We start from the raw sequence: 27,161 nt of genomic DNA, 5'->3' as shown, positions 1-27,161 counted from the left end.
ATTGGATTGGTATTTTGATGGGGATTGCATTGAATCTGTAGATTGCTTTTGGTAAAATGGCCATTTTTCCTATATTAATCCTGCCAATCCATGAGCATGGGAGATCTTTCCATCTTCTGAGGTCTTCTTGAATTTCTTTCCTCAGTGTCTTGAAGTTCTTATTGTACAGATCTTTTACGTGCTTGGTTAAAGTCACACCGAGGTACTTTATATTATTTGGGTCTATTATGAAGGGTGTCGTTTCCCTAATTTCTTTCTCGGCTTGTTTCTCTTTTGTATAGAGGAAGGCAACTGACTTATTTGAGTTAATTTTATACCCAGCCACTTTGCTGAAGTTGTTTATCAGCTTTAGTAGTTCTCTGGTGGAACTTTTGGGATCACTTAAATATACTATCATGTCATCTGCAAATAGTGATATTTTGACCTCTTTTTTTCCGATCTGTATCCACTTGATCTCCTTTTGTTGTCTGATTGCTCTGGCTAGAACTTCAAGTTCTATATGGAAGAAGTAGGGAGAGAGTGGGCAGCCTTGTCTAGTCCCTGATTTTAGTGGGATTGCTTCAAGTTTCTCTCCATTTAGTTTAATGTTAGCAACTGGTTTGCTGTATATGGCTTTTACTATGTTTAGGTACAGGCCTTGAATTCCTATTCTTTCCAGGACTTTTATCATGAAGGGGTGTTGAATTTTGTCAAATGCTTTCTCAGCATCTAATGAAATGATCATGTGGTTCTGTTCTTTCAGTTTGTTTATATAATGGATCACATTGACGGTTTTCCATATATTAAACCATCCCTGCATGCCTGGGATGAAGCCTACTTGATCATGGTGGATGATTGTTTTGATGTGCTCTTGAATTCGGTTTGCCAGAATTTTATTGAGTATTTTTGCGTCGATATTCATAAGGGAAATTGGTCTGAAGTTCTCTTTCTTTGTTGTGTCTTTGTGTGGTTTAGGTATAAGAGTAATTGTGGCTTCGCAGAAGGAATTCGGTAGTGCTCCATCTGTTTCAATTTTGTGGAATAGTTTGGATAATATTGGTATGAGATCTTCTATGAAGGTTTGATAGAATTCTGCACTAAACCCATCTGGACCTGGGCCCTTTTGGTTGGGAGACCTTTAATGACTGCTTCTATTTCCTTAGGAGTTATGGGGTTGTTTAACTGGTTTATCTGTTCCTGATTTAACCTCGATACCTGGTATCTGTCTAGGAAATTGTCCATTTCCTGAAGATTTTCAAGTTTTGTTGAGTATAGGTTTTTTTTTTTAATTTTTTTTTTTTTGGTTCTTTTTTTCGGAGCTGGGGACCGAACCCAGGGCCTTGCGCTTCCTAGGTAAGTGCTCTACCACTGAGCTAAATCCCCAGCCCCGAGTATAGGTTTTTATAGTAAGATCTGATGATTTTTTGAATTTCCTCTGAATCTGTAGTTATGTCTCCCTTTTCATTTCTGATTTTGTTAATTTGGACGCACTCTCTGTGTCCTCTCGTTAGTCTGGCTAAGGGTTTATCTATCTTGTTGATTTTCTCAAAGAACCAACTTTTGGTTCTGTTGATTCTTTCTATGGTCCTTTTTGTTTCTACTTGGTTGATTTCAGCTCTGAGTTTGATTATTTCCTGCCATCTACTCCTCCTGGGTGTATTTGCTTCTTTTTGTTCTAGAGCTTTTAGGTGTGCTGTCAAGCTGCTGACATATGCTCTTTCCTGTTTCTTTCTGCAGGCACTCAGCGCTATGAGTTTTCCTCTTAGCACAGCTTTCATTGTGTCCCATAAGTTTGGGTATGTTGTATCTTCATTTTCATTAAATTCTAAAAAGTTTTTAATTTCTTTCTTTATTTCTTCCTTGACCAGGTTATCATTGAGTAGAGCATTGTTCAATTTCCACGTATATGTGGGCATTCTTCCCTTATTGTTATTGAAGACCAGTTTTAGGCCGTGGTGGTCCGATAGCACGCATGGGATTATTTCTATCTTTCTGTACCTGTTGAGGCCCGTTTTTTGACCAATTATATGGTCAATTTTGGAGAAAGTACCATGAGGAGCTGAGAAGAAGGTATATCCTTTTGCTTTAGGATAGAATGTTCTATAAATATCCGTTAAGTCCATTTGGCTCATGACTTCTCTTAGTCTGTCGACATCACTGTTTAATTTCTGTTTCCATGATCTGTCCATTGATGAGAGTGGGGTGTTGAAATCTCCCACTATTATTGTGTGAGGTGCAATGTGTGTTTTGAGCTTTAGTAAGGTTTCTTTTACATATGTAGGTGACCTTGTATTTGGGGCATAGATATTTAGGATTGAGAGTTCATCTTGGTGGATTTTTCCTTTGATGAATATGAAGTGTCCTTCCTTATCTTTTTTGATGACTTTTAGTTGGAAATTGATTTTATTTGATATTAGAATGGCTACTCCAGCTTGCTTCTTCTGACCATTTGCTTGGAAAGTTGTTTTCCAGCCTTTCACTCTGAGGTAGTGTCTGTCTTTGTCTCTGAGGTGTGTTTCCTGTAGGCATCAGAATGCAGGGTCCTCGTTGCGTATCCAGTTTGTTAATCTATGTCTTTTTATTGGGGAGTTGAGGCCAGTGATATTGAGAGATATTAAGGAATAGTGATTATTGCTTCCCTTTATATTCATATTTGGATGTGAGGTTATGTTTGTGTGCTTTCATTCTCTTTGTTTTGTTGCCAAGACGATTAGTTTCTTGCTTCTTCTAGGGTATAGCTTGCCTCCTTATGTTGGGCTTTACCATTTATTATCCTTTGTAGTGCTGGATTTGTAGAAGGATATTGTGTAAATTTGGTTTTGTCATGCAATATCTTGGTTTCTCCATCAATGTTAATTGAGAGTTTTGCTGGATACAGTAACCTGGGCTGGCAGTTTTGTTCTCTTAGGGTCTGTATGACATCAGTCCTGGATCTTCTGGCCTTCATAGTTTCTTGCGAGAAGCCTGGTGTGATTCTGATAGGTCTCCCTTTATATGTTACTTGACCTTTTTCCCTTACTGCTTTTAATATTCTTTCTTTATTTTGTGCGTTTGGTGTTTTGACAATTATGTGACGGGAGGTGTTTCTTTTCTGGTCCAATCTATTTGGAGTTCTGTAGGCTTCTTGTATGTCTATGGGTATCTCTTTTTTTAGGTTAGGGAAGTTTTCTTCTATGATTTTGTTGAAGATATTTACTGGTCCTTTGAGCTGGGGGTCTTCACTCTCTTCTATACCTATTATCCTTAGGTTTGATCTTCTCATTGAGTCCTGGATTTCCTGTATGTTTTGGACCAGTAGCTTTTTCCGCTTTACATTATCTTTGACAGTTGAGTCAATGATTTCTATGGAATCTTCTGCTCCTGAGATTCTCTCTTTCATCTCTTGTATTCTGTTGGTGAAGCTTGTATCTACAGCTCCTTGTCTCTTCTTTTGGTTTTCTATATCCAGGGTTGTTTCCATGTGTTCTTTCTTGATTGCTTCTATTTCCATTTTTAATTCCTTCAACTGTTTGATTGTGTTTTCCTGGAATTCTTTCAGGGATTTTTGTGTCTCCTCTCTATGGGCTTCTACTTGTTTATTTATGTTTTCCTGGAATTCTTTCAGGGATTTTTGTGTCTCCTCTCTATGGGCTTCTACTTGTTTATTTATGTTTTCCTGGAATTCTTTCAGGGATTTTTGCAATTCTTTCAGGCATTTTTGCGATTCCTCTCTGTAGCCTTCTACTTGTTCTCTAAGGGAGTTCTTCACGTCTTTCTTGAAGTCCTCCAGCATCATGATCAAAAATGATTTTGAAACTAGATCTTGCTTTTCTGGTGTGTTTGGATATTCCATGTTTGTTTTGATGGGAGAATTGGGCTCCGATGGTGCCATGTAGTCTTGGTTTCTGTTGCTTGGGTTCCTGCGCTTGCCTCTCGCCATCAGATTATCTCTAGTGTTACTTTGTTCTGCTATTTCTGACAGTGGCTAGACTGTCCTATAAGCCTGTGTGTCAGGAGTGCTGTAGACCTGTTTTCCTCTCTTTCAGTCAGTTATGGGGACAGAGTGTTCTGCTTTCGGGCGTGTAGTTTTTCCTCTCTACAGGTCTTCAGCTGTTCCTGTGGGCCTGTGTCTTGAGTTCACCAGGCAGCTTTCTTGCAGCAGAAAAGTTGGTCTTACCTGTGGTCCCGGGGCTCAAGTTCGCTCGTGGGGTGCTGCCCACGCGCTCTCTGCAGCGGCAGCAACCAGGAAGACTTGTGCTGCCGTTTCTGGGAGCTTCAGTGCACCAGGGTTCCAGATGGTCTTTGGCTTTTTCCTCTGGAGTCCGAGATGTGTGTGCAGAGAGCAGTCTCTTCTGGTTTCCCAGGCTTGTCTGCCTCTCTGAAGGTTCAGCTCTCCCTCCCACGGGATTTGGGTGCAGAGAACTGTTTATCTGGTCTGTTTCCTTCAGGTTCTGGTGGTGTCTCAGGCAGAGGGGTCCTGCCACTCCTGGTCCCTCCCCCATGGGAGCCCAGAGGCCTTATACAGTTTCCTCTTGGGCCAGGGATGTGGGCAGGGGTGAGCAGTGTTGGTGGTCTCTTCCGCTCTGCAGCCTCAGGAGTGCCCACCTGACCAGGCGGTTGGGTCTCTCTCTCACAGGGTCTGGGGGCAGAGAGCTGCTGCGGGCCGGGATCCTCGGGTCTGAACATTTCTTTAGGCCCTTCTCTGTCATACAATATTAGAGTAACACCATGGTATTTTGTATTATTTGTGACTATTGTGAAGAGTGTCATTTTCCTAATTTCTTTCTCACCCTGTTTGTCCGTTGAGTAGAGGAAGGCTACTGATTTGTTTGAATTAATTTTATACCCAGCCACTTTGCTGAAGTTGTTTATCAGCAATAAGATTTCTCCGGTAGAATTTTTGGGGTCACTTAAGTATACTATTCTATCATCTGAAAATAGTGATGACCTTTTCCTTTCCAGTTTGTATCCTTTTGACCTTCTTTTGTTGTCTAATTGCTCTGGCTAGGACTTCAAGTACTATATTGAGTAGATAGGGAGAGAGTAGGCAGCCTAGTCTCCTCCCTGATTTTAGTGGTGTAGCTTCAAGTGTCTCTCCATGTAGTTTGAAACCATACTGGTTTTCTGTATATTGCTTTTTCTATGATTACTTATGAGCCTTAAATTCTTGATTCTTAAATTTGTCTGTGGGTCTCTGTATGAGATTCCATATGTTGTAGAAGGAAGCTTCCTTGATAGTGGCTGGATAAGACATTGATCTATGAGTATAGCAGAATACCGTTAGGAATCATTTACTCATACTTTTTTATTTTTAAAGACCAGTAGTATTTGGTTTTACCCTCTACCTCTGGGTTCTTTGTTACCCATGTGGTACTAAGGATGGGTTCTTTCTTCTGGAGTGGGCCTGAAACCAAATCAGATGTTAGTTACTCTCACAAGCTTTGTGCCACCAATGCCCTGTTTATTTTGTAGGAGGAGTTTTAACTGCCTTGTATAAATATTGTTACTACAATATGGTTTGGATATGATGTCTGTAAGCTATCAATATCATGGTTTGTCTTAAATATGTGTGTTAGACATTTTTAATAAGCTCTCTACATTATTGAAAATCAGAAGTTTTTATTTTATCTAATCTTTTTTATTGGATTTTTCAATTTACATTTCAAATGTTATTCCTTTTCCTGGTTTCACAGCCATAAATCTCCTATCCCATCCCCCAGCCCTTCTTCTACAAGGGTGTTACCCCTATGCAACCAGTCCCCTTTCCTGCAACCCCTGAAATTCCCCTGCACTGGAGGTTCAGCCTTGGCAGGACCAAGGGCTTCTCCACTCATTGGTGCCCAACAAGGCCATCCTCTGCTACATAAGCAGCAGGAGACATGGGTCTGTTCATGTGTAGTCTTAGGGTAATGGTTCAGTCCCTGGGAGCCCTGGTTGGTTGATATTCTTGTTATTATGGGGTTGCAAGCCCCTTCAGCTCCTTCAATCCTTTCTCTAATTCCTCCAATAGGGACCCCATTTTCAGTTCAATAGTTTGCCTCTAGCATTCTCCTCTGTATTTGTCAAGCTTTGGCTTAGCATCTCAGGAGATGGCTATATCAGGCTCCTGTCAGCATGCACTTCTTGGTTTTATCAATATTGTCTAGTTTTGGTGGCTGTATGTATATGGGCTGGATCCCCAGATGAGGCAGGCTCTGAATGGCCATTCCTTCAGTTTCTGCTCCAAAATTTGTCTCTATATCCCTTTCTATAAGTATTTTTGTTTCCCCTTTTAAGAAGGACTGAAGCATCCTCACTTTGGTCATCTTTTCCATGACTTTTATACCTTCTGCCTTTTGGATAGTTCCAAGTTACTAAATTTAAGAAAATTTCTCTTTTACAGATCAGATTGAAGTAGTTAAACATAAGCACCAATGGAGGCGAAAGAGTCAAAATTCTAAAACTTGGCACCTTTTCTAGTCCACTCTTACTGCAATTGAGACCAAACCACAATAAAACCAGTGGTCTTTCTCTCCAAGCCTCTCTGTCCCACTACACTCCACTGCTACATCTCCAGTGTCACTTGCAAAATATTACAAAATTATATCAGTTAGATGCATACTTATTTGTAATAATTATAATGTACCTTTCCATTCTCTGTCTCCATTTGTTCAATCAACTCATTTCTCCCTCACAGGCTAGGACAGGAGTAACAGCATTAACATACACCGTGAGCTGGACCTCTGAAATACATGAGGATTCTGATAGCAAATGGCATGCAGTTCTCCCAGCCTGGGAGGTCCCATGATTGTCCTCCTTCTAAATTATTTTACTTGGTTCTTCACTAATCTGCCTGTCTGTGGCCTGAGATCATTTTAATCTTCAGCACTAAATCTACTCAGATCTTCCAGTGACTTCCTATCTGCTTCAAAGTAAAAGCCTGAGTTTGAAACACATAACCGTTAGATGGTACAGTGCATTGATTTCATTCTGAACTCTTAAATATATCAAAGGCAAAAGATTGTTTGAAAAGCAAAACTAGTTTTTAAAATTAAGAAAACAATGGCTCTAAAACTTTTTTCCCAGTATTTTTTTCCTTTAATTTTTTTTTTTACAGTCCAGTTGTTGTCCCTGTCCCAGTCTTCCCTCTTCCTCATCCTATACCTCCTCCCCCATCTCCAAGAGAATGTCCCTACCTCCCAGCTCCACCCACCAGACTTCCCACTCTCTGGGGCCTCAGGTCTCTCCAGGGTTAGGTGTATCTTCTCTTACCGGGGTCAGATCAGACAATCCTCTGCTGTGTATGGGTGGGAGGCCTCATATCAGCTGGTGCATGCTGTCTGGTTTGTTACTCAGTGTCTGAGACCTCGGGGGTCCAGCTGAGTTGAGACTGCTGGTCTTCCTATGAGATCACCCTCCTCCTCAGCTTCTTCCAGCTTTTCCCAGTTACTGTGTTTTTTATCGTTTTTCTTATTTTGTTCCCCCACCCCCACCCTGGAGCTAACTCCCAGCTTTTCCTTAATTCAACCACAGGCGTCTCCAGCTTCTATCCATTGGTTGGGTATATCTGCCTCAGACTCTTTCAGCTGCTTTTGGGACCCTCAGAGGGCACCCATCAGAAGATGAGGTGAAATTTTTGCTGTTTTGACATCATCTCTCAAGCAGATATTAAGCTTACTTTTCACTTTCATATAATCAGAACGTTTTATAAATCCCCAATATGTTTATAATTTTTTTCTTGTTTAAGCTCTCATTTAAAGCTACAAAGTCTTCTAACACATAATAAAAGTATGATGTATAAGCTTCAGGTTTATCTAATACTATTATTGAAGTTCCTAGGAGTTTAAATGAAAAGAGTTTACTGTTTGAATATTTTAAGATAAAATTTCCAAATGGTTAAAGTTGATGAACTTGTTCAGATTGGACAAATTTACCATCTCAATACCTCCCAAGTTTTTTTCATTGTTTTACATATTTTAATGAATATATATAATATATATATAAAATACACATCAAAATATCAAGATGATCACTCTTAATTCCTACATAATGATTCTGGGCATATTTGTGTCCTTATTTGAAGATGTGCATTGTCATCTTCTCCATGATGTAAGCCTATAATTATTTCAATCTTCCTCAACTAGAACTCAGTGACTTTAAAAATGTTATTTGATTTACTCCAAAGTTTTGATGTTCCAAATATGCATTTAGTTTATAGTCTTTTCTTTTTGGTTATTCTGTAATACTTAGTACTAAATGTTTTAAATTGCTTGTCTTTGTTATCTCTCTCTGTCTCTCCATATATATATACATATATATGTTCATGTATGTGTGTAATATATATGCTAATATAATGCATGCTAATTCATTGTATCTATATAATACAGAGTAATATATAATGTGTTAATGTATTTATATACTAATATGATAATTTCATAATATACATGAATATATATGTAATGTATTTATATATTACTTTATACATTAGAGCAGGATATATTTTATATATTTGTACAAAAGGGTAGCCTAGAGACATTTATAGTATAAGAAACAAATTTCCTTAGGTTCTCTGGTAATGATTGCTTAAGTTTTTCCTTTGTTTCCATGTCTTTTAGCAAGCTCCATCGCCAAGATTGGCTCTGATCCTCTAAAACTAGTGAACGATGCTGTGGAGGAAACAACAGACTGGATCTATGGCTTCTTCTCTTTGCTATCTGATATCATCTCATCTGATGGTGATGAAGATGATGAGGATGCAGATGAGGACATTGACAAAGGTACCAAAAATGCAAAGTTGTATTTGTCATATATAGAGTTTATATACAGTTGTATCTAACAGCTATGACTGGGTATTAAACACTCTTGATACTGACTTGCTGAGGGGTTCAGCCCTAAAGAGCAATTGGACAGACTAAATTAAAATGAAGATACTTATGAATATAAACATTCACTCCAAAAAGTTCCCAAATAGAGTGAATTGCTCTCTGTTTGGCTTTAGTCCTATAGTTTGTCTGCCATTATGGAAGAGCTATCAAAATTAAGTAAAGTTTTTACAGTGGCATTATAGCAGAAAGTCTTAATATAAATAACTATAAAACTACAATAGATTACCCACTTACATGGTTATTTGAGACAGAATAGCTATTTCTCAAATTCATCTCTTTGAGGACTGAAACTAAAACATTAAAACCAACAATTACGAGTTTGTACATGTGTACTTGAAAACAACATTAATAATAGAATGGTGATAAGTAATCTTAAAAAAGCCCAGTTAAAACATATATTGATGGAATCTAATGGAGACATAGAATAGAAAAATACATTTTAAGTATTGTACATGTAAGCAGCTCACATTTAATTTTAAAAAGTAATTGGAAAACCAAACTGTATATAAATTGGCATTTAGAGGGTTAACAAAGCAGAAAGCATGGTGATCAAATCTTTTATATACCATTAAAATAAAAACCTTAATGGTTACTGTTAGTCATCCAAGATTATCCATTTAGTCTTACTCAACAGGAAAATTCTGATTTTAAGATCCCTTTTATGACTATGTTGGAATTTATTTCTATTTTGGCCCTGTAAGAAGACACAATAAACAGAGAAAATTGAAATTAATATGACATATGAGCTATAATGCAGTAACTTGGAGCACTATGACAATTTTATTGACTTCATAAAATGAAACCGTCTAAAGTGAATATGTGTAAACAGGACATGTGCTGTGGAGTTCCTGTAGCAAAGTGAAGCAAGAGTCATAATTATAGAAAACCGTTGATTGGAAAACAAATGTGTACAACATAAGTAAGTAGCAAATCCCCACTAGAAGTTATGCTAATTTATCTTTTTTTCCCTTGGTTTAGGAGAAATAGAAGAACCTCCCTTAAAAAGAAAAGGTTAGTTTGATTTATTTTTCACCCTTTTCTCTTCTTCTATAATACTGATTTTGAGCAAAACAGGTCTCTCATTTTTACTGTCACTTAACATGTTTCTAAAAAAAGACATTTGTTTAATGAGAGTGTGTACAGCTTGAATTCAGAAAGAGCTACTGACCTGATCCAAATGACTTTCAGTTTCATTATTAGTTAAGGGCTTTGGCAGTCCATTTGTGTACCCGTGTCTATAAACAAACCAATGTGAGTTGGGATTTTTTCAACGACAGAGAATTCTGTGGCTGTGAAAATAGTCCAGAGGTTGATGGTGCCCGCTATATTTACTTTTATTATATCGGATTTACTGAGGTTAAGCATCAAGTCTCTTTGTATTTCTGATTTTACTGTCAATATTTTGCATCTCTGGTGATGACAATGAAACATAATAGCCATTGTCATGTGGAACATATGATCTTGGGGACAAAGTCATGTCACTAAGTATTGGTCATTCCCCAAAACTGACGTTGCCTGGGGTGTGTGGATATGATGCAGAATGCTGTCTTGTAGTGAAAGCTAAGGATTTTGGTGACTAATCTTAGTTTGGGATCAGTATGCTTTGTAAAAAAATTCATGCATCTTTGGACCAAGTGCCTCAAAGGATCAAAGATTTTTTTACAACCAAGGATATCAAATATCTCTGGTAGTGTTGAGGTAAGCCAAAACTGCGAACCTGAGTACACTTGGTGTGAGTGAAAACTAGTTAGTGCTTGATTGTACTTTGGTGGTTAAGTTGCTCATGCTGATTAGAATACTCTTTGGTTATCTAATCAGGGGAAGTTACATCCCAGAATGGACAGATTCAACAATGGGATTGGATATATTTGATACTACCTGCCCAGACTTAGTTGTGGCTAAGCAGGCTGAGGAGGTAGCCATTACCCTACTAGTGCAGAAAAAATTTAAGTTTTGATTTCTACCACAACAAAAAAGAATTGAGCATGTGAGATTCCAGTGTAGCATAGCCATTCCGAAACAAACGTGTTTATGAAGTGTTATGAGGAGAAAGGAAGTTATTCTGATGTCAAAGGGAGGATGAGTATTGAAAAATTTCAATCAGAATTTAGTTATTAATCAGAATTTAGTTCATCTTGGAAACTGATTAAGATGTATATTTCCTAAGGGCAGAAGTGTGGTCTTTACAAGACTGATATTTAATAACTATTGAGTAGTCAAACTTCATGCTAACAAGCTATTAATGATAAGAAAATTACAGGTGATTTTAATGCCTATTTTAATTGTAAGTGGAGAGAGGAAAATCAACTGGAAAAGTTATCCTTAGAAGTTGAATAACAAAATATATCATAAGGTCACATTCTCCCATGTATGATAATATTCAGTTTTAGTAAAATGTCTCTTCTTTCTAACTTGACTTTCATCTTGTGATTGTTTTAAAACAAACTTTTGTGAAATTACCAGTTTGTATCAAAGAACCACAAAGTCAAATATCTTTCCTCCAAACGCCATCCTGATTCCACAAATCAACAACAAAATATCTGCCCAGTAATTGTTTAGGTTACATTTCCAAACACAGGTAAAGCTTTTAGTCAAGACAATCTAAGGGGATTATATACCACATTTACTAACATTTTGAAGAATGCCGTATTCAAAACATGGAAGATCATCCACTTTAGATTCAGAAGTTGCTTTGGTAACCTAGACTGATAATCTCCTGATGTGAGCCAATTGAATGTTACCCTTGTAAATGGCTCTCAATTAACATTAATTCCAACTCATAGATATTCACTGTTCAGCCTCTACTCCACTTAACCCAGACCGCAGTATATTTCATTTGACTTCCCCATATCTTCCTAAAGCATCTTACTTAAGACACTTAAAATTGTATTTCTATTTGCCCTTATGTTTCTGTTTTTACCAAACTAAAGAAAAATTCTATCACCTTATAATTTATGGGTAAATCTTGCAATTCTAATTTGACATGGAATAATAGCCCAGTCAGCCAATCTCAAGGTTGTAGGATTGATTATTAAATAGTCTATTAATATGGATGAAATTTTTTGGATGCTATTCTGTGGCCTGTTTTGTACATGTAAATACAGCTTAGGGCATTTCATGTGGTACCTAATGTCTTTGTATGCTTGATACATATTTATTTTCAACTTCCCAATTTTAAAGTATTTAGCTCTTTTACAAAACATTCCATATTAATGTCCAAGTTACTAAATCAGGAGAAATTATTCTCCTGGTGGTTATATTGTTCTCTTTTTAAATTAATCATTTTATTTATTTACATTCCAAATGTTGCCGCCCCCAAATACCCCCTCCCAGAATTCTTCACCCCCTCACCCCTCTCCTTGGCCTCTGAAAGAGTGCTCTCTCTGCACCTCCTCCCTTTCCTGGGACATCAAGTCTCTACAGGATTAGGTACATCCACTCCCACTGAGGCCAGACAAGGCAGTCCTCTGCTACATATGTGTCAGAGCCCTCAGACCTGGCCATATATGCTCTTTAGTTGCTGGCTTAGTCTCTGTGAGCTCCCAGGCATCTGAGTTTATTAACACTGCTGGTCTTCCTATGGGGTTGCCTTCCCATTCAGCTCATTCAATCCTTCCCCTAATTCTTCCATAGAAGAGCCTGACCTCAGTTCAATGGTTGGCTGTAAGTATCTGCATATGTGTCAGTCAGTTGCTGGTAGAAGCTCTCAGAGCTTTGCCAGGCTCCGGTCTGCAAGCACAACATAGCTTCAGTAATAGTGTCAGGGTTTGGTGCCCATTGAAGGCAGATTAAATGAACGTGCTGAGTACACAACAGACTTTTGTGATTTTAAAGCATACTGTGAACTAGACTGTGAGATACAGGAAAAGCTCAGTTCTCTTCTAATGTAAGATACATTTTCGTATAATCTTATTGTCAAGCTTCTTTATGTGCCCGCCATCCCTGTCTACGCCTCTGCCTAGGTCTTAAGCAATCCACTGTATTATATATGTCCTTTTATCTATTTTAACTGGCTGTTAATAAAAACACATCCAGCCTGTGTATTCCTTGCCACTTTTAACTAAGAACTTTTCTCATTATAGTGTTTCTTTTTCTTTCTTTCTTTCCTTCTTTTTTTATTATGTAGTTCTCTAAAAAGTAAACTTATGAGAGCCAAATAGTACATATAGCTAAATTTTCTGACCCTTGATTCTCTAGAACTGTTGTTCTGTTGAGCAGTCTTCTCACTCAGGAGTGTGAACTGTGGATATGGTCACAGGTTGCCTTCCTAGAGAGTTGGGAAAGGAATCAGTGCCATGCGCATACTTTTAAAAGGGACAGCAGAAGCATTCCCAGTGTCCCAGGAGATCAGGCCCCTCATGTAGCTACAGCCCCCCAGAACCCCCTGTAGAGAGGTTAGAGACAATCAGTCACAAAGGGAAATGCTCCAAGCCCCTCCTCCACAGGTGAGGTGACACCAGGTTACAGAGGCTCAAGACAGATCAGTCATGTAGAAGAAGGACCACAACTCTAAATAAGTAGGCGAGGTCTTCCTAAGCTCTCAGACCAAAGCAATAGGAAGTACCTGCTGTCAGACACCTGACTCATTCAAAAACTGTATTTAATCATCCTGTCAGGATGGCCTTGTTGGGCACCAACGGGAGGAGAAGCCCTTGGTCCTGCCAAGGCTGGACCCTCCAGTGTAAAGTCAGGGCAGGGAGGCAGGAAAAGGGGATGGTTGGGGAGGGGGAACACCAGTATAGAAGAAGGGGAGGGAGATGGGATAGGAGGCTTATGTACAGGAAACCGGGAAAGGGAATAATATTTGAAATGTAAAAAAATCTAATAATAAAAAGAAGAAAAATCAAAATGCATGCATGTATGAAATTACCAGTGAATAAACTAAAAAAAAAAAAAAAACAAAACCAAAACAAAAACAAAAACAAAAACAGAAAAACAAAACCTGTTTCCTGTTCAGAAGGATTAAATGTGTATGGGAATTACTCCATCGTCTGAGAGCTTCTGTCAAAAGAGTACATTGCTGCTTTGCTGCGGGAAGCTCCCCTGCAGCCCTGACTGGCTAGTCAATCTCCTGCTGGCTCAGCCTGGCCTGAGCCACCACAGCAGCAAAGGAAAGGAACAGCACAGCGGCGGCAAGAGCAGTCCCCATCCCTGTCTGAGTTCTCTCCCCTTTCCCTGAACCCGCGGACCTAGCCGAACCAGAGATCTCCCAGGGAGAGCCTCCCTCACAAAGCTCCACACCATCTGAAAATATAATAATGTTTTTATTAGCAACATATCAATTTTACAAGATAAAGGGATATCTTTTTATATATTTCCGATGATGAGAGTAAAGATATACACCACCATACTCAGTTGCTAACTTTCAAAATCATACATTTATCTTCAAAAAATAACTCAAAGTATTTATCTAAGCCAAATGAAACTAGTTTCAGAAAAAGATAAAACAATTAAATGTTGATTTGGTTTGTCTCATTTTTGTAACATATGTTAACATAAAATTACCATAGTTGATTCATATGACTGTAATGTTTGTGTATCGGTTTAACCTATATAAATCACAATAATATTGTTTTCTCATTTCTCTAAAATTTTAAATTAAAACATTTACAATTAAAGACAAAATAAAATTATATATGTGCATTTTCACAAAACATAAAATTAATTTCAGCAATAGTGTTAGTGGTAAAAAAAAAGTCTTCACCCATTAACTAATATGGACAATATTTCTAATAACTGATCATCAACTCTAAAATAAAAATAAATATAATTAAAGAAGTCCTATTCAATAACACAAGAGAACATGCAATAGTATGGAAAATTCACAATTCATTTATTTCCATTACTGGGCCTATTACAGAAGGTTCAGTTGTGGGAAAGCATTAACCGTATTTGATAGATAAATGGGGAGACTGATAAAGTTATCTTGTTTTCCAAATAGTCACAAAATAAATTATTTTGGAGGAAAAGTCGCAAATCCATGAAAAGCATCTGAATTTCTGGTTTTATTTCATTAAAACAGAAAGAGCCATTAAGCAATTACTTAACTTATATGATTAATTTCTTAGCCAGGGAAATTAGCATACAACTATAATCCTGCACTCGTGTTGGGAGCATTTTAAGTATTAATGTACTCTGTTTTTGAGACAGGGAGACACTGTCTCAAAAACAAAATTAAATAAATAAAATTATTGCTATCTTGACATTGCTAGGAAATCGATCAAAATGCAATAAAATAGAAATAATTTGCTTAATGCATACATGTCTATGGATATTTATGGTTGTAAATGTGTAGACATATTCCATTTTAGCTACAAACCATAAATCATATTTAGTCCATAAAATCATGAGCTATCTTTAAAGGTGTTACTTTTAAATTTTACTTTAAAAAATATGTGTGTGTGTGTGTGTGTGTGTGTGTGTGTGTGTGTGTGTGTTTCTGTGAGAGAACAAGAGGGAGAGGGAGAGGGAGAGAGGGAGAGAGGGAGAGAGGGAGAGAGGGAGAGAGGAAGAGAGGGAGAGGAAAGGGGAAAGGAAGAGGAGGAGGGAAGAGGGGGAGGGGGAGGGAAGGAGGAGGGGGAGATTGTGCCCCCAGAGACCAGAAGAGGGTATCAGATCTTTAGAGGTGGAGTCACACTTGGTTGTGAGCCGCTTGCACAGGTTCTTGGAAGTGAACTAGTAAACTGTGTAAAAGCAGTTAATGTTTACTTCCTGCTGATTCATCTTTGTAGTTTCTTATGATCTATTTCTACAGTTCCATTAGCCTCAAAAGGAGACAGTATTTGATATTTCATTTTCAATACAAATCATAAATATTTGAGATATATTTATATGTGGAGGCTAGCATACTGGATATCCTATAGGAAAGAAATTACCTAATTGGTTACGTATTATTTCTTGTAAACTTTATGATGTAATCTTTAAATTTTCTAAAAATAAATTTCTAATGCCATTGAATACAATTCTTTGAGAATAAAGTAAAAACACAAAAGTGAGAAAAGTTTCCAAATGTTCATTTATAATAATTATTAAATTATAATACTTGTAACTTTTAACTGTCTTCTAAGTGTGGGAAGGAATGCAGTTGTTTTTTTGTTTTTGTTTTTTTTAATTTATATATATTTCTTTATTTACATTTCAAATGTTATTCCCTTTCCTGATCTTTCCTGATTGCTTGTTCATAAGCCCCCTCCCCTCCTCATTCCCCATACAGGTGTTTCCCCCATCGACCACCCTTATTGACCCCCTCCTGACATTTCCCTGCACTGGGGTCCAACCTTGGCAGGACCAAGGGCTTCCCATTCCACTGGTGCCCCAACAAGACTATTCTCTGCTACATATGCAGTTGGAGCCCAGGGTCAGTCTGTCTATAGTCTTTTGGTAATGGTTTAGTCCCTGGAAGCTCTGGTTGCTTGGCATTGTTGTACATATGGGGTCTCGAGCCCCTTCAAGCTCTTCCAGTTCTTTCTCTGATTCCTTCAACGGGGGTCCTATTCTCAGTTCAGTGGTTTGCTGCTGGCATTCGCCTCTGTATTCGCTGTATTCTGGCTGTGTCTCTCAGGAGAGATCTACATCCGGCTCCTGTCGGCCTGCACTTCTTTGTTTCATCCATCTTGTCTAATTGGATGGCTGTATATGCATGGGCCACATGTGGGGCAGGCTCTGAATGGGTGTTTCTTCTGTGTCTGTTTTAATCTTTGCCTTTCTATTCCCTGCCAAGGGTATTCTTGTTCCCCTTTTAAAGAAGGAGTGAAGCATTCACATTTTGATCATCCGTCTTGAGTTTCATTTGTTCTAGGCATCTAGGGTAATTCAAGCATTTGTGCTAATAGCCACTTATCAATGAGTGCATACCAAGTGTGTTTTTCTGTGATTGGGTTACCTCACTCAGGATGATATTTTCTAGTTCCATCCATTTGCCTATGAATTTTATGAAGCCATTGTTTTTGATAGCTGTTTTAAAAAGTATTCCACAATTTTAAAGGTAAACAAAGAGAGAAGATGACTACAGAGGCATATAGGTGTTTAGCTTCCTGGGTGACCCTAGAGTCCTGAGAGGGCCCCACATACTATACCATATTATACTTTCCCCTATTCATAGTCACTATCAAAGAGCACTGATACCCTGTGATTAAGCTAGTCATCAAATTTAAGTTTCAGTATTGCTTTTTCAGGTGCTGTCCATGTTTCACACAATATGCTAGGTTACTATACCATTTGTCTGCTTCTTCACAATATCTTCAAAAGTTAGTGTAGAAAATTTCTTAAATATTTCCATGACTACAATGAAATTCTTATGTGATTTTACAAACAGACAAGTATGCCTTACAAATACCTTGTCCAATAGAGCTCAGTACATCTTACTAACCAGTGACATGAACCTACCCCTTATTTTTACAATACCCCAAAAGGCCATGTTGAAGAGATAGCTGAATAAACCAGCAAAATAGATTATAATTGAGATAAAGAATTTACAGAGCTACATGATTCACGGTGGTGCAGTCAAGGATTTATCTTATTGGACTATTTTTTTGCAAATATTTTATTACTTTAGTTTTTTAAAATGTCTCTAAGTCCACGGTAAAACCATGTGATATGATACAGATATGGGGAGTTTTGGGGGAGAGAATGAAGAAGAAGAGAAGGAGGAAGAAGAGGAGGAGGAAGAAGAAGAAGAGAAAGAGGAGGAAAAAGAGGAATCCAGTCATCATAAGGAATTGGTAGCTTAGTAACTCTCCATTATTTTCAAAAGTGAATTATTGTGTTATAGCAAATAGAATTTTTCATATTTCTGAACTAATGTTTAAGGTTTTACTGACTAGATTAGGTAAATAGTCAGAAAAGTATAACTTTTTAGCATGCCTAGTTTTAAATTTTGTACTAACAATTCCAAACACAATCTCTTTTTTAATTGGATTTTTTTTATTTACATTTCAAATGTTAACCTCTTTCCCGGTTTCCGGTCCATAAATGCCCTATCCCACCCCCTCTCCCTGCTTCTATGAGGTATTCCCCCCACCTATCCACCCACCCCTTATCTCCCTTTTCCAGTTCATTCTTACTTATGCCTTTGTCTATAATAAGTGATCACTATATAAGAGTGATTGCTATACCATGCATGTCTTTTCAAGTATGTAATTTTAGAAAATAATGATAGTCTTTTGACAAGAAGTTATGTTTTAGAATGCCTCTCTTGACATCTAGCTTTAAAGTTGAGAAAGGATAATTGTATACTTTCAGAGCTAAGCACATTTACATTCTGTAAAGGGAAACTGGTCTTCGCTTTTAGGAGCACTGTAATCTTATGGACCACACACTCATCGCTCACATTCAGAAGAGCACCAGCAACCCTCAAAGTTATATATAATTTCCCTGTCTCCTGTATTGTTCGTTTTCCTTAGTGTTGTCACAAATGCCTGATAAGAGTCAACTTAAAGTAGTGCAGTCAATCAGCAGGGAAAGCATCATGGTGGTAGTGAGAGGTGGCTGATTGTATCCACATTGTATCCACAGCGAGGTATCATAAGAAGACCCTTGTGTTTAGAAGAGTAAGCTACATTTTCTCAAGAGATGCAAACTGTCCTATAGCCCCTAGATTGAAGAGAGTTATCCACAAGGTTACAACTTTATTCATTTATTCTCTTTAAAAACAATGATACCCACAATAGTGATTTGAGGTCAGGGTACATAAGGAGGATCCAGAAAATACCAACACCAAGACATTACGGTTCCACTATTTAGAAGACTGTATCTCAATGTTGGATAAGACTGTATCTCAATGTTGCAATAAGATAGACATATAAATTAAACTGTCACTTCTACTGAGACCATCTTATAAGTAGATTGTGAGTTTGCACTAGATTAAATATTAAGTGTTAAAAAATCTAGGGCACTAGGAAAAAAAGTATAATAGAAAAGTGACTACTTTGTTAAAATGGAAATCTTGTTACTAGTTATGACCTAGCAATATTGTGAAATGAATAGGTCTAAGTATCAGAGATCAGCTATATACTTGCTACATGTTGTCCATCAGACTGTGTCTAGAACATTCCGCAGTGCTTGCTTCCTTCTTTTCTCAACATGGATGATATCTATAACTGCAGTAGAGAAAAGTGAAGAAAACTGATGGCAGGTTGTAAGTGGAAGAGGGAAAGAGGCTAAGAAATTTGAAGGAAGAGAAACAATGATGAATTCCAGAGTTACTTTTCCAGGTACTTGCAGATGTACTGTGATGCAGATGTGCATGTTAGAATTAAGGAAGGTGTTAATTATTCTGTGGGAAACAAATCTAACTCCAATTCAAACAAACGTGAATGGAAAGGTCCTCACTAGATAAAAAGATGGAGTCTGCAAGTTGTGAAGTCCCAGCAGTTTCTAGAAAGGAGTGGTACATGTTTTATAAGAAACAAAACTGCATTGCTAAAGAATATTGTCTTTATGTTTAGTTTAATTAATAGTCAGGAAGGCTTTTTCCTCTCCTGCAATTATGGTCCTCAGAAGGTTGTGGTCCAGACCATTTTAGCCAATGACTCAAGAGGAAAACCTTTTTGTATTTTCCGCAAATGCTTCTTCTAAGAAACATCCTTGAACTATCATTGATGAGGACACAACACTCTCGTTGGATCTGATCAGTTGCCAAAACCAAAAGAAAACAGCAAAACACATTCTGTGAACATCTGGGATCACCTTGGAAGCATAGGACAGATGGACAGCATCAGCTCGGCCACCTCTAGTGAGATAGGAATGCTGTGGTCATAATTGTTTCTCACAGGAAAGCCACAAGTATCCACGCATGCTTGCTCATTATCTCAGACTACCTCCTACACTGGACTTAGGAAATCAGCATCCCAAGCAATGTCTTAAATAGATTCCTTAGGGAGTGGGGGAGAGTATAGGTGGAGACAGGGCACTAAAACCCACTGGCAATGCTATTATTTTCATGGGTCACCAAAATACCCTAAAACTGACTATGTTTGAAGTTGGAGGAAACAACTCAGAACCACTAGGCATTTTCTTTTAGTGCACATATTGAATAACATATGAATTATATATCTCAGTAAATATGCTTTTTTAAGGTGATATAAATAACTATGTACTTCGCTTTATTTCAGTAAAAGCCTTTTTTTGTTGTTGTTTTTGTGGTTTTGTTTCTGTTTTTTCGTTTTTTGTTTTGTATGTTTTAATCTTTCAGTATGTTTCCGAGTCCTCCCTAGGGTAAGAACCACTGCCATTTAACAGAGTCATTCCATAGACAGGGAATTTTGAGTATTTTTAAGCCAATGATGGAAACATTGAGGATAAGTGTTTTGTTTCTGTATTGTAAGAACTGCGTATAAACTTACTGAGGAAAAATAAAATAGACAAAATGAATGAATGATAGCACAGAAACTTAATTAGTATTGATGTCACTTGGGTTCAGCTCACTAGTGATAGTGAATTCTCTTCGACTGAGCAATTCAAAAGTGTAAGCATTGAGATAAACCCCAGTGAACAGAAGTAGGCAGTGTTTCTATTAGAGTATCTATGTGCTGTACATGGTTCAGTTAAGGAACTGAGACCCAGTGACTGTTGGTTCTTAGACCTGTGAAATACAGGTCTTATATTTACTACTATTCATTTCCAGTCCTTTTGCAGCTAAAATGCTTTCTGACTCTGATTAAAACATAATGTCATACATCAATGGGTTGATCAATAGTTTCATCCAGAACAAACTCGCACATTGCAAAGTTTGGCCCATGGCCAACAACTTAAACATCATCAGGAAGCCATTTAGAAATTTGCATCCATCTAGGATGACTGAATGAAAATCTGAATTTCAAGAAGATCCCCAAACAGTTTGTATATACATCAAGATTTGAGAGACATTGATCTGGACAGCAATTCTATTCCCAACAGTGGTACTGAAGTCACCTGAGAGCTTATTTAAATTGTAGATCCTCCATATTTTCTCACCGTGGGAAACGAATTGATTTAATTGGGCTGTAGCTCAGATAGTATTTTAAAATCTCCCTCGATGACTCTGATAAATGGCCACATTGATCTAGTACAGGGTATCAATTTTATGAAGCACATATACTGACCCAATCAGTATGACTCATCCATGTCTCTCAATCCCACCAGTGTTTATCTAATAAAACGTATTATTTGTAGTCACCTCCTTCTGTCAGGTTGGCTGCATATGGGGAATGGTGCTTCATTTTATAGGTAGAGAAAATAAAGCCCCAAAGTGAAAAAAAGCATGCATTAACTTAAGATTATAGATTTTATGAGAAAGAGAGGAAAAAAGAGATTAGGTGGATAACATTTTAATCTAGTTAATTTCTAAAAACCACTAGAATGCAATGGTAAGACAATTACGTTTCCAGAAAAAGTTTCCAAAGTAATAAAATATAACAAAATAAAACTCAAATTGTTTTACATTCATAAGTTTAAACATCACTGAAGAATTCTCTGGAATATCTGTCCACCACTATCTATAATATCTACCCACTTAATTATAAATGGTGACTTAAGGCTGAAAAAAGAAGACCTTTTCACGCTCTTCGTTACTGGTAGAAGTTATACTTTCCTGAAATATAATTCTTGATATAGCTGAAAAAGTATTACAAAATATTATATATATATAAAATAATTTGCTATATTTGTTATAATTGTTGAGATTTCAGGAGAGTAGTTTCTCTTAGAATTGTTTAGTAGGCAGTAAATAGAATACTAGATTTGCTTAGTCATTTATCAAAATTAATCCTTAGTTGCCTAATAAAATTGAAAAAAACTTGTGTATAGTCATTATGTATTCCTATAATAAATATTTTAGTAGTAAAAGGAGAGAGTTTAAGAAAGTATTTTTATGTTATTGATTATTGAAGTAAAAATGTAAAACAATATAAAAACATTCAATGAAATTTTAAATCTTCAAAATAATTTAATACATTTTTTGTCATATTGATTCAAGTAGTTGCCATAGTAACAGATTTAAGAAATCTTAAATTGATAGCATTTTAAGTTTGTTAACAGTCTCAATATCTTAAAGATTACACATTTTAATCTGGCCACATAAAACTCAGAGAAGATTGAAACACAGGACCCAAATAAACTTTAAAAATAACTTATTATAAGCAAAAATGTGCGAAACATTATAAACTTAGAGAACTGACTACACATAATGATTAACTTAATTTGATTTAATTAAAAAAGTATTATTTTGTAAAATCTGTTTTCACTAATTTAGTCCTATTTATTTTTAATTCTGTCAACCTTATTATTTCTGGTGCCTGTGGCTTCAGTTCCCAAGTTATAGGATCTCAAGATTAGGAAACCTTAAAAGAACTCTCCTGGCATGAAGATTGTTGTTGGCATCACGTTGAGATCAATTCGTTCTGAATCAACAAGTCAAACAACAGCATTCAGGATCATATCAAACTAGACTGTCAAGTCAAATGTATAGATTTTGAAAGATTCTACCTTCTGGCTAATATGACATTTCAGTGGGACATACTGCATATATTGTGAGACTTAAAACTTACACAGGAAACTGAAAAGTATATATTAAACCTGCCATGGGTTCTCTAAAATCTATGCATAGATGAACAATATAAATTTCTTTATATTGTTTCTTAGATGAACAATATAAATACATTTACCAAACGCATGATTTTACAGTTTGTTCACATAAAATCATGCACAAATATTATTAGATCAGAGAGGTTACTGAGGTGCTTTAATCAGCTCTAAGACACGTTAATGCACTAGTACAAAATCCAGAGCACAAAAGGAAGACAGATTTGGTGGTGTTTGAAATTTAGTGCCCCTTACTTTAAACTTGGTGAGTACACAAACCTAACTTAAAACCTTGTCTCCAGGGCTAGAGAGATGGCTCAGTGGTTAAGAGCACTGACTCCTCTTCCAGAGGTCCTGAGTTCAAATCCCAGCAAACACATGGCTGCTCACAACCATCTGTAATAGGATCTGGTGCCCTTTTTTGGAATGCAAGTGTTCATAGAGCATTCATACATAAAATACATAAATCTTTAAAAAAACTTGTCTCTAATTTTAGGGTTTTTTTTAATTTTTCTGTTGAGTGGACATGCTGTTTCAATATTTAATATTTATTGTATATGTAATAATTTACCATCACTATGATATTATGAAAAATGTATGTCCTTAATTTTATTAACATATATGTATTCATTGCAAATGAAAATGTTGAAACTCTATATTGTAGGAAATACTTTTGGAAAAGTGTTTAAATTTACTGTTACTTTACTTTACTTTATGTCCATAAACAGTACAATTTAATGGCTGTTTCAGGATCTTATATATAATAAATATATATTTATAGTTCTATAAACTTTCCTAGCTTCACAATATTGTAATATAATATATAATATGTATATTATCGATGCGGAGAATGCTTTCTATAAGAATAAATTCTTATAGAATTTATTTCAGAATATGTTACAGAATATATATACATAAATGTATATGTATATGTAAATGTATGTATACATATATATTGTTGTGGTGCAACCCAAGCACTACATCACAGAGGTATATCGCTATTCTTAAAACATATTTTGAAAAGCAAGTTTGCTTTCTCAAAGCAATTTTTACATAGTATATATGTTTCTCAAGCTATGATTTTGTCTGTTACACATTCTGTGAATTATTGAAATTTTATTGTGGAACAAAATATTGGGGCATCTGTAGCTAGTTTTTGCTAGTTTGTGAGTTCTTTCTCTTTATGCCCATTTTACCTGGAGTTTCACTTCCTATCACTAGTTGGAGAGAAAAAAAGGATAGGATACGACACACACACACAGAGAGAGAGAGAGAGACAGAGAGAGAGAGAGAGAGAGAGAGAGAGAGAGAGAGAGAGAGATCTTTGAGTATAATTTTGTTCTTTTGGTTTCTTCTTGTAACATGACTACTAACAAACCACATCCAACCTCCATCAACAACCAAAAACCCCCTGACTCTGCCTTTCAGTGCCCTTGCATTTAAATGCCTTCTGAAAAGTTCCCAGAATTCCAAATGTCACATAACTGCAGAAACTACTGGCAGCTGGAAACCCAGGCCCCTGCTAGAGCATGGGGCAAGTCACAGTAAGCTGCTGTGCCACACTCTCACAAATAGGCTTAAAATGAAAACATAGTCTTAAAATATTTGTTTTTATAGATTAATTTCTTCATTATTATGGTGATGATGACTACACTGTCACTGTCTTGAGACACAGCAGAAGAGGGCATTGGATCCCATTACAGATGGTTGTGAGCCACTATGTGGTTGCTGCAAATTTAACTCAGGACCTTGGGAAGAGTGGTCAATGCTCTTAACTGCTGAGCCATCTCTCCAGCCTTATTTCTGTGTTCTTTTTTTTAAAAAGAAACCAAGATTCCACAATTTTCACTACAGCCATCATCAAGTATACTAATTAGTAAGAAACAAAGACAATAAAATCGGTGCAGTCCATGATGATCATTTAATATCTGGTGATGCCCTTTGAATTTTGACTCACTTTAATGCTCAAGGAAGCCTGTAAAGAAGATTTGTTCTTATCTGCTTATTTCATGGATGAGAAAATAAAATTCACATAGCAGTGATCGGAATCAGGTTTTAATTGGGCATATTGACTCCAGTGTTAATTATCTTCAACAATTAGCTGTATTTAATGAATGCCAGTCATTAAAATACATTATGGAGATTCTCTTAATAGACTTCTGTGTCTGCATTTTCTTATCAAAATACCTTTTTAAATTGCATTAGAGCACGAAAGAATTATTACATCTTTCATATGAAGATTATTATTTTTAGATTATTGCACTCATAAAGACTAATTTGTATTTATTCTCAGCACTCTAATAAATTATTGTGTCTGCTTATCTATTTTCTGTCAGTTTAAAAATCTCTCATACTGTTTGACATTATTCATTAGAAAAGTTCTGAAAAAAATCTGATTGAGTACATTTTGTCAATTTCATTAAATAACACAACACCAACATCAGACTTTAAATAATTAGAGTTCTTTAATTAAAATCATTAAATAAGCAAAGGTCGTTATGTTTCTTTTCTGATTTATTTAGAGTGAAAGTATGCACAAGAATGTGATGTAAATAATGGCTCTGCCCTTCCTTTGTCATCGTCTCTTGTACTTCACCTTGAAATACAGAAAAGGTTTGAAATCAATTAGCAGAAGTAAAAGAATCAGAAAAGCAGCACGCTCTCTCTGTGGACTTCACCCACCTTTCTCTGACAGAATTTCTGACACAGGGAAATAAGCAGGGAGGCCTACTTGTTACTAATCAGTGCTACCAGGGACCTAGTAGAACAAAAGATCATCTTTCAGTGCTTCTCAATCCATTGAGATAATTGTCATTCTTTTTGCATTTCTTCTTATTTTGTGCTATGAATTCTCAAAATTGGACAGTCATATGCCTGGGTTAAAATACCTTGACCTTAGTAACCTCCTAAACCAAAAGTCCTAGGAGTTTTTAGTTACAAAGGGGAATTATGATTCAATATTTTGCCAGAAGCATTTGACGTGTATCTAATTATGAAGCCCTTATGCTTCGAGAGTATTAATGACTTCCTTAACTTTCCTTTTAGTTCCTTATTTACTTCTTACAAACTGTTCCTGGAAGAATGTCATGATCTTTGACACAGTTTCGAGTAAACATGCATCAATATCATGTCACACAAATTACAGGCATTTGCATGTCTGCAGAAATTGTTAAATAACTTAATGAAAGTATTAATAACAGAGCGGGCTTTTCCTCTTTGAAGAAGAAAGTTAAAAACCATAGGGCATTAGACTTCAAAATTTAATATCTTCAGTCTTTTAAATTAAAATTTCCACTATTCTACAAGTAGTTCTTGGCTGGAAAGTGCAATTGAAGGGAATAAATCAGACATTACCTGTGAGAAAGATATCTTTCTGAAATCCAAATTGGCCACTTGATTGAACAGGAGCCTAAACGATCATATTTTCCTGGCTCAAGTATAAGAAGACAATTTGGCACACACTGAAGAGGTGTCGATGGATCTTCTGACAGCTGGTAGTCACAGGCAGCAATATTAGTGCTGTGATCCAATCTCCAGGAAGAATGCAACAGAGCAGTAAAGTGGCAGAGAGATATTTAGATTCTCCTTGAACTTGAATCATGAGAACCCATCTTTGTCCTCTGTGAGCAAAGACACAAAGGTATATGTAGCCCTATAAACTTTGCTTTACTGTATAGAGGGGCCTCTAAAAAATTAGCAGATTAAATTGAATGTGAATCTCCAAATTTAGTTAATGGTGTTCTACAAAATAGAATCTGTCTTAGAAAGTAATCAGTACATGTCTTTAAGCTCTAGAGATTATCTTTAACATCTTGAAGAAAGGCTGAGTATACCTGCCATATCTATGAAATTCTTGTCATTTGTGTGAGGCTGAAGAACAGAATTAGAAACATCAGTGCTGAACATGTATTCTGAGCTATGTAGTTTGACTTTGTCTTTTCTATTTGTCACAGGAAAAAAAAAAAGGAAGAACCACCAAGTAAACTTTCTAAAATGTTGCTAGTTTTTTCTCCATCAGAGGACTACACTTCAAATTTATTTACTTTTGTTTTTAAATAATCAGGAACATCCACCTCCAAGTATCTACCTTCTGCTTTAGACCAATCTCCTTACAGAAGGTTGAAGAGCGCATATTTGCTCCAATGACTTTCTGATCCTTAAGGATTATTCTCTTTAGAAAAGAATTAATACACTTTAAGTCCCATACTATACGTTGATGCATGCAATATAAATCTTATGGGTTTATTTTTCTCTCCATTCTAGCACCATTCCCAATTCTTAGCAATATCTATCTGTCTTAGAGTGTCCACTGCTGTGAAAAGACACCATTAAGACCATTCTTATAAATAAAGTTGGCTTATAGGTTCTGCAGTTTAGTGCCTTATCATCATGGCAGGAAGAATGGCAGTGTCCAGGCAGGCATGGCAGTGGAGGAGCTGAGCTAAGAGTTCTACATCTTGTTCCAAAGGTAAACGGAAGACTGACTCTTCAGCACTGGACAGAGCTTCAAAGCTCATCCACATAGTGACACACTTCTTCCAACCAGGCCACACCTCCTAACAGTAGCACTCCCAATGGGCCAAGCATATGCAAACCACTGCACTACCTTACACTGAAGTTTCACTTTATAGGAATGAGAATGGAAAATACTTAGCTGCCAGTTACTGGCTTATTTTCCTTAACGCTATATCTGTGTATATTTCACTCATTTTGGTGTAAAATTGGATTTTATTTCTCTTTAAGTCAGAGTCTTTTAGTATCTCAAAAAAAAAACAAAAAACA

At 36.6% G+C, this 27,161-nt stretch overlaps 1 protein-coding gene across 25 annotated transcripts in view; it reads left to right on the top strand.

Annotated features, from left to right (window-relative positions):
* The window catches only part of Trdn (triadin), a 450,291-nt gene that overhangs the window by 61,472 nt on the left and 361,658 nt on the right, over window positions 1–27,161 (top strand). For all 25 annotated transcript variants that reach the window (XM_087585490.1, XM_087585476.1, XM_087585483.1 and 22 more), the window contains 2 exon segments: window positions 8,553–8,714; window positions 9,801–9,833. In XM_087585490.1, coding sequence (XP_087441616.1) covers window positions 8,553–8,714; window positions 9,801–9,833 — 195 coding nt within the window.

Source organism: Rattus norvegicus, chromosome 1 (genome assembly GCF_021556685.1).
Source record: "Rattus norvegicus strain SHRSP/BbbUtx chromosome 1, alternate assembly SHRSP_T2T, whole genome shotgun sequence".
Classification (NCBI taxonomy): domain Eukaryota; kingdom Metazoa; phylum Chordata; class Mammalia; order Rodentia; family Muridae; genus Rattus; species Rattus norvegicus.
The sequence above is the reverse complement of the archived record's forward strand: the minus strand, read 5'-3'. Positions and strand labels throughout refer to the sequence as shown.